General features: G+C 39.9%; 1 protein-coding gene across 1 annotated transcript; it reads left to right on the plus strand.

Annotated features, from left to right (window-relative positions):
* The first annotated feature begins 156 nt into the window (after positions 1–156).
* twnk (twinkle mtDNA helicase) lies at positions 157–5,844 on the plus strand. The gene is made up of 7 exons (XM_008437313.2): positions 157–299; positions 534–1,194; positions 1,967–2,669; positions 2,980–3,220; positions 3,346–3,453; positions 3,850–3,991; positions 4,376–5,844. Exons 2-7 carry the CDS (start codon positions 559–561, stop codon positions 4,709–4,711), a joined length of 2,166 nt encoding a protein of 721 aa, XP_008435535.1. The 5' UTR covers positions 157–299; positions 534–558; the 3' UTR covers positions 4,712–5,844.
* The last annotated feature ends 12,119 nt before the right edge of the window (positions 5,845–17,963 follow it).

Raw genomic sequence — 17,963 nt, forward strand, 5'->3', positions numbered from 1 at the left:
TCTTTCTTTCTTTCTTTCTTTCTTTCTTTCTTTCTTTCTTTCTTTCTTTCTTTCTTTCTTTCTTTCTTTCTTTCTTTCTTTCTTTCTTTCTTTGTATTTTTGTTTTTTTGTTTTTTTGCATGCTTTGCAACAAAAACTGCCACACACAATATGGCAACGACATTGACGTAAGGACCTGAACGCGTAAGAGATGTTTCTTCTTCTATGATTTGTGTTTCAGACGGACTTGTTTTGAAAGCGTACCAATAAAACCCGGGCTGCATGGAGCATGGGGCAAGACGAGGTCAGACGTTTAGCAGGTAAAATGTATTTATTAACATCATAAATTTTATTAGCGCAACGCACTTTTTTAGCTGATTTTATAAGGTGCTTCATTGTCTACTTCCAGTCTGTGACTTGTGTTCGCCTGAATGATAAAGAAGACGTAGTATAAGCTTTAGTATATTTCTGTATCACTTCATGAAGTTTGTTGTGTAGCTTTAATGCACTAACTAATGTTTTGCATGCGTTTTCTTCTTTGTTTGTTTTTGTAGGTCAAATGAGCTAAGCAGATAGCCAATGTGGAGAGGCCTGCTGCTAAAGGGTACCACCTGTCTCCTGCAGGTGTCAGCCCAAAGTTTTCTCCATCAAAGACATGCTTCCTCCCAGTGTTTCAGACTTCCCACCCATAGGTCCGTCCACAAACTTCGAGAGACATCATGCATCCCGAGGCTTAGAAGTACAGAGGTCTTCCAACCCCACAACCTAGTCAGGAATTATAAAAAGGATGCCAAGTCCACTGTAGAGTTCCCTCTGAGTCCCATCACAGTCACAGACATCAAGCAGTACTTGCGCTCCAAAGACATTCTCTTCCACGATGGCTACAGCTGCCTCCACATCCCAAGCATCTTCATCGATGCGTTCACGAGGAAGGACAGCTTCTCCCTGTTCGTTGACAAAACCACTGGACAGTTTCTGTGCAAGGACACGCTGGTGGAGGGCAGCTGGGAGGACCTCCAGGACTGCCTGGAGGTGATGCAGAAGGACGAGCAGGACTCTCTCAGCCCTCATGTGCTGCTGGGGTATCCGGAGAGCCTGGAGGAGCAGGAGGAGACGGAGAGGGAGCAGAGGGAAGTGCGGGAAATCTGGTCCAGCTCGTTGCCCTTCACAGATCTCCACGATGAGGAAGCTCAGCTGGTTAAAGCCATGTTCCGGGTAGGATTAAGAAGAACTTCATTTTGTGCTTATGTGCATAGGATCTTCACGCTGTTCTCTGAAATGCTACAACTAAATACACATGCTACAAGACTTTAAAAAGTTGGTCCAAAATCTTAAAAAAAAAAAAAAAAAATGTCTGTTCTACACACTGCATATTGTCAAACATTAAAGTTATGAATTATGGTTACACTGGATTTATGTAGGGCTTTATTTGGTCAGCAGATAGGATTTTTAAAAAAAAAATTATTATTTGCCTCAACAATTTTATTGACCGAAAAGTCAAATTGTCAAGTGTCATTTATTTAGTAGCGAGGTGACTACTTTAGGAAGTCATTTTCCTTGGATTTAATTTAGGGGTATCGTTGTGATGGGGCTCAATACAAGTGTACACCACACCTTTCTGATTGGTGCTTGTATAAGGCTCAGAAAACCATGAATTGTTTCCATTCCATTTCACAAACGTGCACTTGATCGACCACATCAAATCCCAGTAAAACGCCTGAAGTTTCTGGGTGAAAATGTTCCAAGAAGTTTGAATACTTTTGCAAGACACCATAATTGGTGAATTTAAACAAAGGTTTTAAAGTGTGTGTCACAGTAAAAAGAAAATCTGCATCTCTAGCAACACGCTAGAGTTAATAATCTTTTGCGTAATGCAGACCTTTATTAACTGTTGTCCGTACTGATTGTTAAAACGCTTGTTCTGATTTACAATGCGTATGACTTAATAGGACTACCTCACAAGCTCATCGCTGTTTTACTTTTTCAGATCACAAAGATCTCCAATGCCACCTTGAAGAAGTTTGGAGTGAGGCTCTTTAAGCCCACCAAGAGTCTGGTTTTCCCCTGGTTTGGTGGTCCCGACTCGTCTTTGAAGGGGATCAAACTCCTCTCCGCCCAAAGGACAGACGGAGAGAAAGTCGCCTATAACGAAGCCACAGTTCCAAAGTGCAGCTCCTACTTCAACTTGTTCGGCCTCGCCCTAGTGAGCCGTATGGACTCGGAGGTGGTGGTGACGGGCTCCGAGTTGGACACTTTGGCCGTTAGCCAGGGCACCGGGCTCCCCAGCGTGGCTCTGCCCCGCGGGGTCAGCTGCCTTCCACCGGCCCTGCTACCCTACCTGGAGCAGTTCAAGAGGGTGACGCTGTGGCTTGGGGGCGACATTCGCTCCTGGGAGGCATCGAAGCTCTTTTCGCGTAAGCTGGGCCTGCGGCGGTGCACCCTGGTGCGACCGGGGGAGTTCCAGCCGTGTCCACTGGAGGCGCTCTCCCAGGGGAAAAACTTGTCCCGCATTGTCAAAGCCTCCATCCCAGCGGCGCACAAGTCCATTGTCTCTTTCAAGCAGCTCAGAGAGGACGTTTACGGAGAGCTGATGAACACAGATCAGGTGGCTGGAGTTAAGTGGACCAGATTTCCGGAGCTCAACCGGATCTTAAAGGGACACAGAAAGGGAGAGCTCACAGTTTTCACAGGTACTAATCTGTCATTTGTCTACTTACTTTATTTAAAGCTGGTGCAGAAATAGTGGATAAAAATGGAAATCTTCACAATCCGGCCCAAATTGGAATCAGGCCCAAAATAAAAGGAAAGACGGTGTAGTGAAACATTTTTGAAGGAATTGTATCTATTTAAATGTAATTATGTTTCAGATCTGTGCGTTTTTCTTCAAAGAAAACTGAACTGCTACTTTATTATGTGGGCATAAAATGCTTTGTTTAAAGGTGTGAAATAGAAGTAGGAAAGGGTCCTGTCCAGTTTTCTATCAGTGTGTTTCCTATGCAGGTCCAACTGGAAGCGGGAAAACCACCTTCATCAGCGAGCTCGCCCTGGACCTCTGCATGCAGGGTGTCAACACGCTGTGGGGCAGCTTCGAGATAAACAACGTGCGTCTGGCTAAGATCATGCTGACGCAGTTCGCCATGCAGAGGCTGGAGGAGAACCTGGAGCAGTACGACTTCTGGGCTGACAGATTCGAGGAGCTGCCGCTTTACTTCATGACGTTCCACGGACAGCAGAACATCAAGTATGTTTGATCAGGGCTGTCAGTTTTTACTCGTCTCCACCTTCTTTTTGCATTTACTGACATTTTTGCCGACGTGACCACCGTTTTTAATCAGGAACTCTTCTGTGAACTTGTTTCTTGTTCAGGACAGTACTGGACACCATGCAACACGCCGTCTACCTCTACGACATCAACCATGTCATCATTGATAACCTGCAGTTCATGATGGGTCAAGAAAACCTCTCAGTAGATAAGTGAGTAGAAGCATAAGCTTTTATTCAGTGTCAGGCAGAGCTCAATGTTCTGGCATGTAAGCAGGCAAATGTACAAAAACTGTAAATTTACGAAAACCTGTAGATTTATCTGGAACAGGTTTACTGAAACACATAAAACCACAACATTTCAGCTAACAGTCGCATCAGTAAGGTAACTGAAAGTCCTGTTGAAGGTAGACAAAAAGTTACCTGAGCCGTCTTTCTTAAGGTTGACCAATTGGCAAGTGGTCTACCTGCCACCACCGTGCTTGGCAGGTGTTAACAATGTTCTTTGAACACCTATTCCTTACAAAGTAGATTTGAAAATAGCTGTCTAGTTAGGCTCTAATCGTTAACGCATTTGAATGAAAACATGCAAATGAATTTGCGATCCAGATTTGCCGTGCAGGACCACATCATCGGGGTGTTCAGGAAGTTTGCCACCAACAGCAGCTGCCACGTCACTCTGATCATTCATCCCAGGAAAGAGGAGGACGACAGGGAACTGCAGACTGCGTCCATCTTCGGTTCTGCTAAGGTATTTTAATTTCTATTTTTTGTCCAATCTCTCCCATAAAAGGTCTAGTAGGGGTTCTGCAGGGTCTTAAGTTGAATAAGGCCAAATAATTTATTACTATATCCCAAATTAAATTCACTCACGTCTTGACATTTTCTCAGCTAGTTTAGTGAAATAAAACTTGTAAGTGTGTCATAGAAGAAATTTACGAGGGTACTTTTTTTTTTATGCGCTATTGGACTCATTTTATTTAAATTGCTGTAAATTTAATTTACTGAAACATGTCGAAACCGTGGTTTACCCAATGAGTAGGAACAACAAGAAGTAGAGAAGAACACATACTTGTGATGTCAAAAAGAAAAGGCGTATGTGGCGCTCGCGTCCTGACCTTTGACCTCTCTCCAGGCAAGCCAAGAGGCCGACAACGTCCTCATTCTGCAGGAGAAGAAGCTGGTGACTTGTCCCGGCCGCAGGTCCCTGCAGGTCACCAAAAACCGCTTCGACGGAGACGTGGGCATCTTCCCCCTGGACTTCATCAAGTCTTCGCTCACCTTTTCAACGCCCATCAAGGGGAAGCACAAGCTGAGGAAGGTCGCCGCCAAGCCGGAAAACGAGGAGGAGGTCCAGGAAAACGAGGTAACCGTGAAGAAGGACGAAGGGAAGAAGGAAAAAGCGACAAAAACTGCGAAGGCATCGCAAGCGGCTAAATGCCCTGCTAACAGAAACGAGAAAGCAAAGTAGTGATGCGAAAAAGTGTTTTAGAGAAGGAAGTGAGCTCTCAAAACTTGACTAAGCTGAAAATATTTGCAGCACTGTGCAAAAGTTTTCAGTCATCCCTTAATATTTTACATACTGCTTGTAATGGAGCTAAAACATGATCTGACTCCCTGACCTGTCCTACAACGTCTCTATGTTCTCTGCGTTGACACTCTAGAAAAGATGTCTGTTACCATCTGACTTTTTCTGGTTTAATAAGATACCAACTGTCAGAAGTGCGAATAAGCATGTTTTTCTGTGTATGTCATACATATGTTATTTACACACCCACACCACGCAGTTACATCACAATCAGTTAGACTTTAATTGAAAAGTTAATTTAGTTTAGTAATCCGACTCCAGAAGGAGAAAAGCATGTATAGATTTATTACAGAGTGATAAATTTAATTTAGACGATTATGGCATATGTCTGAAACACCTAAAATCGAGTCTCTCACAAAGTCTCATCACCACGTTTAACAGAAGTAAATTCTTCTTACGTAGGTCACTTTTGTGTAATGAATTTATATACAATGAGTTTCACTGTTGGTTGTGAAGTTTGGTTGTCAGACTTCTGGGACTCATTTCAATCCAATTTCCAGTCTTGGATTCCAGAAATTCCACCTATTGAGGACAATTCAAAGTCATTATTGTTTTCAGGCCATTGGAGGGATTTTATTTTTTTTTTTTTTTGCAGTAATGTACACTCCTTGCAAGTGTTCACTGCAAACGTGTAGTAGACATTTTAACTGTATGTTTCGATGCTGCTTTAAGACTTGGAACGGCCCAGAAAACTCTTTATTTTAACTGGAGGATCACATTACGAGTGATCAGCTACCTTAAACATCATCATTCTCTAAAGTTACGGAAGATGATGCAAACAGTGTCATGCGTATCTAGTCAGTCGTAAGTTCAAGTAAACATTTTAGTCAAAATTTGACTTGTTGCAATGTTTAAAGCTTTTCATCCAAGTATTTAATTTACTGTGAAACTAAGATCCACTGTATTTTGTTTGGCACTATCAGTGTCTGCATTACCATAATGTGTTCTCACTCTACTAATCTTTTTCATATTCTTTGTATCATGATTTATTAATAAAGCTTTTTTTCTACATAAAATCCCATGGTTGATGTGCTTTTATCAATGGTCAACAGGGGGCAGTGTGGGACAAAAAAAACAGTAAATATAGACTGCTTGTGCCTAGCAGCGGCGATGTTTTTCATAAAGGAGGAGGAATTTTCCCGAAGGTGTTTTATAGATAACTGCAGCATGACAAAGCACAAATGCGGACATTAATTAGATTCTGCTTGCACTGCTTGCCCTCCAGCATTTAAATATTGGCGACTTTGATAAAGTTACAGATTACGCAAGCGTAAAGGTGCACATCGACAGGGTTAAGCACGCCTACCTGTCACCGTATAGCATAAACTCTTCCTGCATCACGTTACGCAATCTATTATTTAGGATGACTTTTAATAAATGCACCGCGTTTCAAATCGTCTTCACATGAATATTTAATAGGTGAAATTAACTGTCCTACCTTTGCTCAGCTGGTTTTGCTCGTAGGTGGAATTGATTAGGTCTCATCACATTCGCATCAAACCAAATACATTCCACATTGATGATGTGAAGGCAAAAAAATACAAATAAAAAATTTATTGTATGGTGTATATCAAGGTTTTTAATTATTTATAATCTTGGTATCTGTGATGAATATGGAATATTGAAGATGTTAATCCCGCAGGAATTTTATTCAGAAACTCAAACTCCTGCAATAGTGAGAAAACCTCGCAAGCAATATGAAACGTTGATCAAAACCATCTAATCTGATTATTTTTCAACTTTTTTTTTCTTCAAATTCTACTTGGGTTCCTTCAGGATCGTGTAACCCCCAAACTGCAACTCAACTACTGGCAGCATAGAATTGTGTTTTTTTTTATTTATTGTGGCTTCACAGTCCAAACAAAGTAAATTATATTTGGTTTATTCAGATGTTGTATAATCCTCTGCTTTCATCTCACCCAGTTATTCTCTTCAGCCACACCCTTTACATGTCCTTCATCACTTCATCCTTTAACCTTCACCATGGTTTTCCTCGTTCCCTTCAACCTGGAAGCTGTTTATTCTACATCCTATATGCATTGTGTGCAGTGCTTTGCAAGTTATTACGCACCTTGAAAATTAATATTTTTGTTAAATTGCAGCTACAAATTTAAGAGTATTTTTTGGGGGGGAGGGATTTTATGATAATGACCAACAAAATCTGATTTCTGTCTCGTTTTGATCGTATTTATCCTTATTTGGATCTGTTGTGTGATAGATGTCCAAGTATGACTGAATAAAGTCCCGTCAACAATCAACAGGACTCTTTAGTATGTGGGATAATGTGAACAAGCAGAGGCTGGATTCAGACTCATCCCGTCATGCACAGGCTTGAGCAGTTCTGCAGGCAGCTTGTCAAACAACTTGTTGCAAGTCATCCCTGAATGTTTCTGCAGCGTTGTTTGCCTTGGTGTGGACCAGCCGATGTTGGGGCCTCTCTGTCTGCTTCTAATTTCTTTTCTGGCTCCGTCCTTCCCAGACCAGTCCAGAGAAGCCCGTGGCTCCAAACTCAGCCAACACAGACGATGTGGAACTCTTAAGCACACTGGATCACTGAGACGTTAAATGTAACGTTGTAAACCATGAGAAATATCCCTCTATGTTTTACACACACAAATCTTTGTGTATGACTGTGGATGGGTATAGTAATTCCTAGATTCCTTTTTTTTGTGTTGMCTATACTGCGTAAGCACACACGGCCTTTTGTACTGACTCCAGGCTGTGTGCTGGATGGGTCTGTGTGTCCTCTTGACTTTGTGGGTGTGGGATATGGATTCATGGGTTTCTGAATGGGCTTCTTTGTGTTTTCAGGCATTACTGCATCGTGTTGATGGCAGCCCTGTCGCCTGAGTGCTCTTCTAGAGGCAAAAACTCACAAAAATCAGTACAAAACGCCACCAAATAGCCAAGCCCTTTTTGCTGTTAGTCATTACTCATAGCATGAAATAAAGTTTCCTAAATGCTCTATCATAAAATGCCTTTGTCAAATTAGAGCTCTGGATAAGTTTGGTTTAATCTGTGCTTTGCATGCCTATCCAAATAGTTCCCATCTGGCGAGAAAAGCAGATGAAACAATTTGAGCAACGCAGCTTTTTAATCACGGGGGAGACAAATAGCGCGGCGACCAAAAGAATCCCACTTTATCAAATCCTTCGGGATGTGGTACAACTAAGCTGAGAAAAGATGCTTCATAAATCATCTAAAAATCACGTCAAAACACACAAATAGTGTCTAGCAAATTAAGTGGTTGTTTTTTGTAAGCCGCTTGCACACAAATGTAAGCCTTATATGGTATTATACAAAGAACAAAAGATGGAGATGAGGGCTGCTTTGAACTGTGTTGATGGTGGGACGCATGGATACATGCATGCATAGCTTTTCGCTTCATTAGCTAGCCTTCATTTTGCCAGCTATATTTAACAAAGTCTGGAGGTAATTTAGGGATTTGCAATCAGTCAGTCGACTCTGAACTTTAATACAGAGTTCACACAAAGACATTTTCTCCTCTTTTATGTAATGACAGAAGGCATTTCTTATAAGGGTAACAATAGAAAACACTGGAGCTACAGCACAAAGTACAAAGGTACAAATTGCCAACCAATCTATGGAAGCATTCATATAAAAGCACTATAAGAATTCAGTCCAGTAACTTCTTTTTAATAGGAGCAAGTAGACTTTTTTTTTTGAGAATAAATGTTTTCCAGCTAAGAGTTTCATAAAAACATTGTATCTTCGTATTAAATTTGAAACTGTGGATATGTAATTTTCAATAAATACATACACATAAACCCACTGTAATCCTGAATCAGTCATTTTGCATTAGTACTGAACGGTCAAAACAAACAAAAAAAAAATTCTTGTCAGTATGGAAAAAAGTTGCAGCGCTACCGACAGTCATATGAGATGTGATATGATATAAAATATTATATATGATATGATTAAGTGCTTTATGAAAATGAAGGATCTGCCTTGTAGCCAGACATTTGTTGTGTTCTTGTATAAAGAAATATTTAATTCAAGATGCTACATAAAAAAACATGTACACATGAGGCAGTTTTTAAACAAAAATGCACCTCTGTAAAATCTACTGAAATGTCAGTCAATATTTACACCGAATATCACAACATATTTTTTCATCCAAAGTCTTGAAGGTGTTGCTATGCGGCAAGTTTGCAAAAGATATCACCACCTCCTCCAAAATAAAGCTGCAGCTCCCTCCATGCTTTCGATGCCGTCCTTGGGAGAAAAAAATAACTCATGCAACGTGATAGAGTATGACATAAATGACGCGACACCTGGCCATTCATTACGTGTATTCCCCTACGCAGTGCTGTAACAAGTGGTGGGCCTCAATTCAAACCCACAGACAAATAAAAATAAATAAATTTAAGAAAGCCTGACGATGAAACAGAACTCAGCAGTGTTCATGCTGACGAAATACACTACTTTAACAAATTGTAAATCTAAAATCCTCAGAAAACCTCATTCCCATCACGACCACATGCATTTTGAGGTTCGTTTCTGCCTGGCGCTGCAGCTGCCCCGATGCCCCGCTGCGCTGGAGACTTTCCAGAGGCCCTTTTTCAGACTCACACAGCTGATGCAAGTAGCCCTGCTACCCCTCCTCATGTCAGGACATGAGGGAGGTGGGTTTTTGCTCTGTCTCTCTCACGTGGCATCTGGCACGTTTGACCCACATTATGCCTTCTGCAGCGTGTATTAATAACCACATCCTCCTCTGTGTGCTCTTAGACCAGGACACAGCTCAGGTTTCAGGCTCATTATGTGAAGCTAATACGGTAATGTTGGTAATTTAAAAAAAACGAGCAAGAAGATGTACCACAAGTTTTTTTTTTTTTTTTTGCTACTGGACGTCCTAATCTAAAGCTCTCTGTGAAATTAGAATTAATCATCTGACAATAACATTTTGGCTGCTGATGTGATGCTCTGTGATGCAGCGCCACGGAAAAGTCTCGAACCACTCCTAATTTTCCCATCCCGTAAATTCTTGTAATCTCATAAAGTGATCACGAGCTATAAATCCCCAGACTTTCCGAATGATCGTTTAAAGTGTTCATTTGAACACCTGGCAAATTAAAAATAAATAATCTAAATTAGGAGAAATTGGGGAACTTTGTTACAAGCGGTCTATTGTGTTAAACAGCTTTAATGTCTGCAATTTCGAGTATGTAAAATAAAATGAATGTAAAACAACTATAAAAGACAACGGCAGAAATTAACTGGATTAAATGGACATTGACTCTTTTGATTCGAACATTTATGGGCTGTAAAAATTCCAGGAGGAAATGCTTTTGGACAATGAAATTTCGGAGAGACCTCGGAGTAAAGTAGTTAAAATATGAGAAAGATCAAATCTGTGTTTCTGCAGACTACACCTTCCATTCAAACAAAAGGGAAAACAATTAAAAGCAATCAATATGAAGAAGTTCATAACTGTATTAAAAAGTGGGCTTCTCAAGCAGATATATAGCATCTCTGTTTTGGTGTCACTGAGAAAAATACTGAGATTAAAGAACAAAAGTGAAGTAGCAACAAAAAGACGCCCATGAGAGCATTGTTGGTCCTACATTTGAAGCAATAGTTAAAATACATCACTGAAGAAATGTAGACTATTTCTATCAAGCCCCCATTTGTTGAGTTCTTTTATGTAAAAAAAAAGGAATTAAACGCAACAAAAAGCTAGGACTGAAGGAATGATTTCCTTTTTGACAGTCACTGAAAAAAAGAACTGGAATAAAAATTATGGAGCTAAAACGGTCACATAATTTACAAATGCACCGTTTTAGCTCCATATGAGGACGCCGTGTCTTCATGGCTCATATGCTAAACTGTCATGCCGTGTTACACAATGACCGTGAGCTCCTCCAGCCACGCAGCTGCGCTGCAAACACCTGTCTCCTTCGTGGACGAGGCCATTAATGGAATTATTGTTTTCTTAAACTTTTGTACATGCTGCAGTGTACTTTCACACAGTGTTTTTTTTATGCTAAGCTGTGTCAGTTTCCTGTCCATGTGTAATTTCCTTGTTTTGCTAAAAGTATTCCTTGTTCTGCATCGCTGCAAAATGAAGACTGAAGTAAAAAAAAAAAAAAAAAACAGCTCCGCTAATGGGAGCTAACGCGGAAGTGATTTCGAGTCTCACCTAGTGCTACAATCGACAATTATATAGTTCCAAATTGCTGTCCTGTTTAAAACTCCTTCTTATTCTCCTCTGTCTGTTCAGCCGCCGCTGTGGACACCATGTGCTCATATTAAACTGTCGTGTTGCATTAGACATGGACCCTGATTCGCCCCAGCCACACAGCTGTGCCGCAAACACCTGCCATCTCCGTTTGCTCAGCTAACCGTGTCCCCGCCTGGAAAAGGGTTTTGAGGGACATCATCATATCCAGGGTTTATACGACTGAAATCTGGCCAACTAGAGAGCCGAGATGCTTAATCTTCCCTGGCACTGTTGCCCTAAAGAAACTGGAAAGTATTGGAGTCCTTCATAAGCTGGAATGCTTTAAAGGTTGAAATAAGAGGGCAGGTGGGTTGATAGTCGAAGCTTATAGAGGGAAAGAGGTGTGAATGTTGGGTTTTTACGTGAGTGGTCGGCCTCACTGCTTTTGAGCGAGTGGGTTAGAATTGGTGTCCCGTACTTTTGGGCACAAGTGAAGCACACCTGGCAGGACTCCAGCTCCTCACATCGAGCCTCTTTTAATTCACTCTGAAGGCCAGAAAAAAAAAAAAGAAAAAAGAAAAACACGAGACAGGGACAGCTAACCAGGCGTACACTTCAAACCCGGGCCAAAGAAAACTGCTATTCACTCTCAAATTAGCCGTCTCCACGGCCACCTCCAAATGAGGCCCCTCTCTGTCTAATCTGCTCAAACTGCGTGGACACACCAACCGTCAGCTCCGCGAGCCCCTGGACGCGGAAAACCACAGCGGTTAATTGAAGAATTATCAGCGCAAGCACGGTTAGTTAAGCTGATTATCAGTTTGCTGTCGTCCATCACGCCAGGCCCAGGCCACGCAGGAGTTCCGTTCCGGTGCCATCATCATTTATTTATTTATTTATTTATTACAAAATCTATTTCTCTTTCTTACTGTTTATTCAATGTCACATGCTGCTTTCGTTTTGTTTTTTAATTATGTAAAGCACCTTGAAATGCCTTGCTGCTGAAATATGCTATACAAATAAAATTTGATTGATTGATTGATCTACACGAAAATTTTTCTTTTTCTTTTTTTAGATCAGCTAAGAAATGCATATCATCAACTCACATTTTGCAGAGGCTGTGAATTACAAAAAGGATATTGTTTGCTTGTGAGAACTGAAATTAGTGTTGGACAGCTGAGATCATCCTTTGGCTTCTCAAAGCTTTAGACAACAGCAGAAGCTGAATTACTGCTTTGAAAAAAAAAAAAGAAAAAAGGCAGGAGCCAGAAAAGATTGCTGCACTAGTATATCGATATAAATATCAAGTGACAGACGCTGATTGTTAAATTGCAGATGGAGTTAGTTAATCATAAATTGTAAACTTAAAGATAAAAGAAAGGGGCCACCTGCAGATTGTTACTGACTGGATCATATGTGGAAGGGGATCCATGTAAAACCTGCATCTGGGAATTTCTAGACACGTAAAAAACCATATGTTCTCTTTCAGACGACGTAAAACTCTTTTATTATCTGACTCTACTGCTTTCATAGCAATATAATTTGTCTTTCTGATGTCATTTTAAACTTTCTGGTTGAGTATTTTACTTGGAATAAAGATTTTCAGTTTCACTTGGGGGGGGGAGGGGGGGACACCAAATATGTTTGAACTTCTGTAAAATAAGTGACTTTCCAAAGACAAGTGGCAGAAAAGTTTATTTCTGTGATCAACTGAGATGTATTAGTCAGTACAGGTCTACCTTTGGAGTCAAACTGTTATGATTAGACAGTGTTAGATGGAGCTGGCTTCAGTATAGTTGAATATCTGCTTGTCAAAGTGGCTTGAGATGGAGTTTGTTGTGAAGCAGCACTGTGTAATTACATTGAAACGAACAGAACAATGGGACACTGACACCTGCTCTACCCGGCTTTTCCATAACATTGCAACTCGACTCCTGACAGACACAAGCAAGTGAGACCACATCTTGTGCATTTCTTGCCTTCTTTGCTCCGGATCTCTGCTTAGTTTTACCGTTTGAAAACAAGAAACAAATAATCTTTGTCCTGGAGCCACGGGCAAAAGTTTGCTGTCTTTATATTTTCTTTTCCTTTCTATGGAAGGTTCTCATGGCCTTGTGTCAGAAATCATTAACTCATTAGTAGCACACTCTTTTTAACTAGATTTCCACCGATTCAGAATAGCAAGAAAATCAAAACCATTAGCATGATGCAGCCACCACCATGTTTTCTCAAAGGGATGGTGTGTGAACTGCAATGCCTTTTTTGTGCCACACATGGTGCCGCTTTTGCACGTAGAGCAAGTTTTATTTAAGGTTGACAGAGTAAAATGGGCTGAACGGGAACGCACACCACTCTTTCCTGATTTTCTTCTCAGAAAAACATGGGAAAACATTGTTCCTTTCACTTCACATCTCTGCACTACTTCTATAAAATTAAATATTGATAAAGCAAACTGTTTGAAGCTGTGATGTGATGGCATACAAATTCATCTTCAAGGCATCGTGCATGAACAGCATCCTGGCTGCAGGAAGTGATATCTGGTCTGGAGCATATTAAAGCCATCTACTGTACTTAACTTTAGCGTTATTCAAAATACTTCCAAAACAATGCGGAAACTCGTTTTTTTCCAGACTCAGTGACGATTGCTGAATCCTTTATTACACTTACAAGAGTATGTTGGGCTGATTTCTTGTGTTGATTTGCATTTCCATTCTTTCTTTTTTTTTTTTTTCCACTTTCGTAGATCTCACGTTTGGTCAAGTGTTTGTTTTATGTGGTTCTAAACAATTACACTTCATTTGACTTTGAATGTTGTGTTGGAGCCACAACAGACGAAAATGTCAAATCATATAGTTCCCAGACTGCAAAATGATAGACTCAACTAGCCAGTTGGCAGTTCACACCTGTCAGCCAATTAAACTTGTGAGGAAATAACAAAGGTTAACATGACCACAAAATAAACTTGGTGTCTATGACAAAGACACCATTTAAAAAAGTTTTAACTAAATCTCTGTGTTCAAACTTTTTTTTATATATTTTTTTACTTTCTATCTTTATGTAAACTTGCGTTGCATTTTGTTTTTGTCTTTTCTAACATTTTTGTAAACGGTGCTCTGTGTGGTAAAATTCCTCTGCTCTCAAAATATGCAGAGAGAGAGAGAGAGAGAGAGAACAATGGATGTACTGTTGGAATCTTTCCAGTCACTGAACAAAAGCGGAATAACAACGCTAGTTTGGAAAACTGAACTTTGCTGTCTGCGGATGTTCCTGTTCTTTAACTTCTGTTTGCTAAATGTCACATAGTACATTTTCTTTTATCAAATGCTTCACCTGGAACTGCAGAAACTGGTGAATTTTATAAGCAGCTTGTTCGTGTCACTTCCCTTCTGTTAGGTGGTGAAACAAAACTTTGCATTTAAGTGACGTTAGTGTCCAAAAATGAAAATCTTTTGGTGTTTTATAGGGCAATCAAACACAAAGTAGCTCAAGGACGATGAAGAAATGATACTTGGGTTTAAAAGTTTTCTAAACAACAAAACAAATCTGAAAAAACTTATCTCTACCCCCAGTGTTTTGCAGCCTCTGAAATGTTCTAATCTTTGAATTGAGATTTTTATTTGTAAGAATAAACCCAGGAAACCGTTTATATTTTGCGAGGGACTAAACATGAAGAGGATTCTGGATACTTTTGCTGACCAGAAACTGAACTTTTTATCAATTACATCAGTCTAATTTCAAAACAGATGCGGAACATCTGGGACGGAAATATCCAAATGGATTTAACTTTTGATATGATATTGAAGTGAGGTCAGTTTTCTCTAATATTAGTTGGACTTGTCAAAAAAAAAATTGTTGTTTTTTTGCAGTTCAGAACATGGAAAGTGGATGAATTTATATTTCTGTTGTTTCTTTTTTTTTCTTTTCCTTTTGCTGATTCTAAATTACGTAGAGTTTGGAGGAATAAAGAAAATCTTGTCGTGCACTCTTATTAGTTAAACCCAAAGCTATTACTTAGCGGTTCACCATCTTTACAACTTCTGACTCACAACAGCACAGTAAAAACTGACAACCCCCTTAAGTTTAATCCACCAATTTTATCTCTTAAACTCCAATTGTTAGGAGTTGTTTTTTTTACACAGAGCATAAGTTCAAAAGTTTTTCTATGTCTTTCTTCTAATTTTATTGTTTCTAAGTTAAAAGACTTTTATTTTTTAATTTATTACTTAGAAAATAAACTCATGGCCCCATCTGTAGGTTGAGTATGCAAGCATTTCTACATAGGAATGACACAAAGAGCAAAAACTGCAAATACACTGCTTTTATCTATTTGTACTGTTATTTTTTTCCTTTTCTATTTTATTGCGCATATACACTTTGCAATTAATTATTTGTGTTATAAGTGACAAAATGTCTATGGTTTTATGCTAAAACGTAAGTTTGTGAATCAATACAAAGTGTAAAGTTGTACAACAGAAGTAGACTCTTCTGCAGATACTTTAAGAAGAGAAATATAAAACAGAAAAAGATGAAGAGGGATTAAACTTTAAAGCTTTGGTGCTGGTGTTCGTCTTAAAGTGCTTTAAATGATCAAGACTATTTCCTCACCGCTCCATAGTCTTTGTAGTCCTAGTATTGCCCAATTTCTGAGAGACCAGAATTATCCTTTAATCTTATTCCCATGAACAGAGAGCATGCATTCAGTACAAAAGCCTGCCTGTCTTTCGTTAATATCTACTTTGACTTTTTCCCATTTTTCTCCTAATTAACAGCTGCTGCTCCCTATTAAAACTCTTCTGATTTACCAGCCAATCAAAGAAATGAAAACAAGGACGGCAACCTGTTGTACAAGGTTTTTTTTAAAATTGTTCTTCACTTTTGCTCCCAACCTTGTAACAAGATCAATATAAATCAGAGTGACGGGTCTTCGTTCCAGTAGCTGTAAATTTTAGCTGCTGTCCTCCTTGGTGAGCATCTGTTTTGCCTCTTAGAATCCAAGTCCTTATTGGAGTTTTGAGTCTCACACTTATACATTAGCTTCAACTCTTTCTTTGCTTTAGCTGGTCGAACCATGCTTTATTTTCCTTCCCATCTTTTAAACACAAACACGGACTGTCGACGACGAGAGAAGTGCGTGACTATAAGTATCACATTGTCTAAAGCGAATCCAAACGACTCAAATGGGAATAATAAACTTGCATAAAAGCTTTTAATGCCACACCTGGGTGAGAACACGAAATGTCTTTTCCAGACTTCCCCTCTTGCACGTGGCTAATGCATCACAATGGAAAGTTCTGCTGTTTCACATTCAGGAAGTCGGCTCTCAAACCCCAGAGATCTGGGCGCCTCGTTGTGAGCTGCAGAGTCACTTATCAGTGACTCTTCACATCTCGTGTCTACGTCACATGTCTGATTGAAATGAACTGACAGTGGACGCAAAGAGGCCCGTTTTTATCAACCAGCACAGCGTAATTACCGGAGGGGGGCCAGGAGGAAAGGGAGTGATTTGTTTGGCGATAGGCCTCCTCAGCATGTATGCTACCCGGCCCAGCTGGGAGTAGGGAATAACTAAAGTCCTTATGCTCGAATGGCAAAGAGCAGACTCAGAGTTTTGATTTTGGGAGTCTACAGGCATGCAGCGTTCAGCCCACACACAATTATCCGTTTCTGTAACTGCTTTCTCTCGTGGTCAGACGAGAGCTGGACAGTCTGAATCTGCATTCCTGCGTGACGGAGCCGAAGTTGCAAAGAACTCTGAGGGTAAAACGTCAGACTAAATGAAACGCAGAGCTCTGACAGTCAGGAGAAAATGGTGATTTTCCATGCAATAACGTGTGGTATGAAAATGAGAATTGTTTTGTCAGTTCCCTATTTAAATCAAAGCTTTTGGTGCAGATGTCTTCGAACAGCTCACAGTGTTCTACAGTGTTTTTAGATGTCATAAATTATGAGTTAGTCTACAAAGTCAAGAATTAATTATCTTCAATGAATGCAGCCGTCCATCTGTCCATTTATCCATCCATTCAATGCTTACATACTAGATATTGTAAGTTTGTAGGGACAGTTTATTCTCCACTGAGTATCACAGCAGGCTCATCCGATACAACTACAACAATGAACAATGCTTGTTACCAAACAAGAGATCTCATTTTTACATAAACTGTGAGTTTGTTTCTGTGCCTGATAAACTTTTGTTAAATTGTTCTTTTGTAAAGTTACTCACAGACTACAGTGGGTAGAGTAGCAAGACATTTCGCACAAGTAAAAGTAATGATACTTCATTTGGAAGAATTGTTGGCTAAAGTCCAATACAAAGAGGAATTATGTGAAAATGTATGTAGGCTATAGGTAAAAAAAAAAAAAAAATTCAAAGTGCAAGAAGAAATTATGGCTTGTCTAGATAGGGTGCAAAGTTGTGGTGGTGGATTTAGAAATCATAAGCTATCTCCAGAATTCATACTTTTTAATGTGAAGTTTTACTCTGCTGTGGAAGCTTTCTCTGAGCTTTCTTTGATATGGCCTCATTTTACATATTTAGAGCAAAGAACAGGTTGTTCAGAAACAGACCTTGAATCTAGGGTATCTTCTCCATAAACCATTTTTTTTGGGTAACAAATCAACCCTCCTTATAAAGTATTATTTTCTCTGTCATTTTGCAGTTTGATTTATTTACATAACACAACAACTAGACATCTTTTATTCAAATATTATTGGATTTTGAACTCATTCCACACAAAGCCTTAGCTTTGTGTGTCTGTGGGGACAAATGTTTTCCTTTAAACCCAAAAGGCCATTTGGTATACGGAACTGCTGCGACGGGGTTAGCCTTTGGGGCAACGGGTAATGGGAAAAGTAAAACAGCCTGTGTGTGTGTGTGTGTGTGTGCGTGTGTGTGTGCGTGTGTGTGTGCGTGTGTGTGTGCGTGCAGTGGCGCAACTACACATTATTCAGGTG

Source organism: Poecilia reticulata, linkage group LG19 (genome assembly GCF_000633615.1).
Source record: "Poecilia reticulata strain Guanapo linkage group LG19, Guppy_female_1.0+MT, whole genome shotgun sequence".
Taxonomy (NCBI): domain Eukaryota; kingdom Metazoa; phylum Chordata; class Actinopteri; order Cyprinodontiformes; family Poeciliidae; genus Poecilia; species Poecilia reticulata.

What these genes read in the sequence shown, in the direction of transcription:
- twnk (XM_008437313.2), top strand. Translation starts at nt 559, where the DNA reads ATGTGGAGAGGCCTGCTGCTAAAGGGTACCACCTGTCTCCTGCAGGTG. An exon ending in AGAGCTCACAGTTTTCACAG is followed by an intron (nt 2,670 to 2,979) that starts GTACTAATCTGT and finishes TTTCCTATGCAG; the next exon opens with GTCCAACTGGAAGCGGGAAA. An exon ending in GAAAACCTCTCAGTAGATAA is followed by an intron (nt 3,454 to 3,849) that starts GTGAGTAGAAGC and finishes TTTGCGATCCAG; the next exon opens with ATTTGCCGTGCAGGACCACA.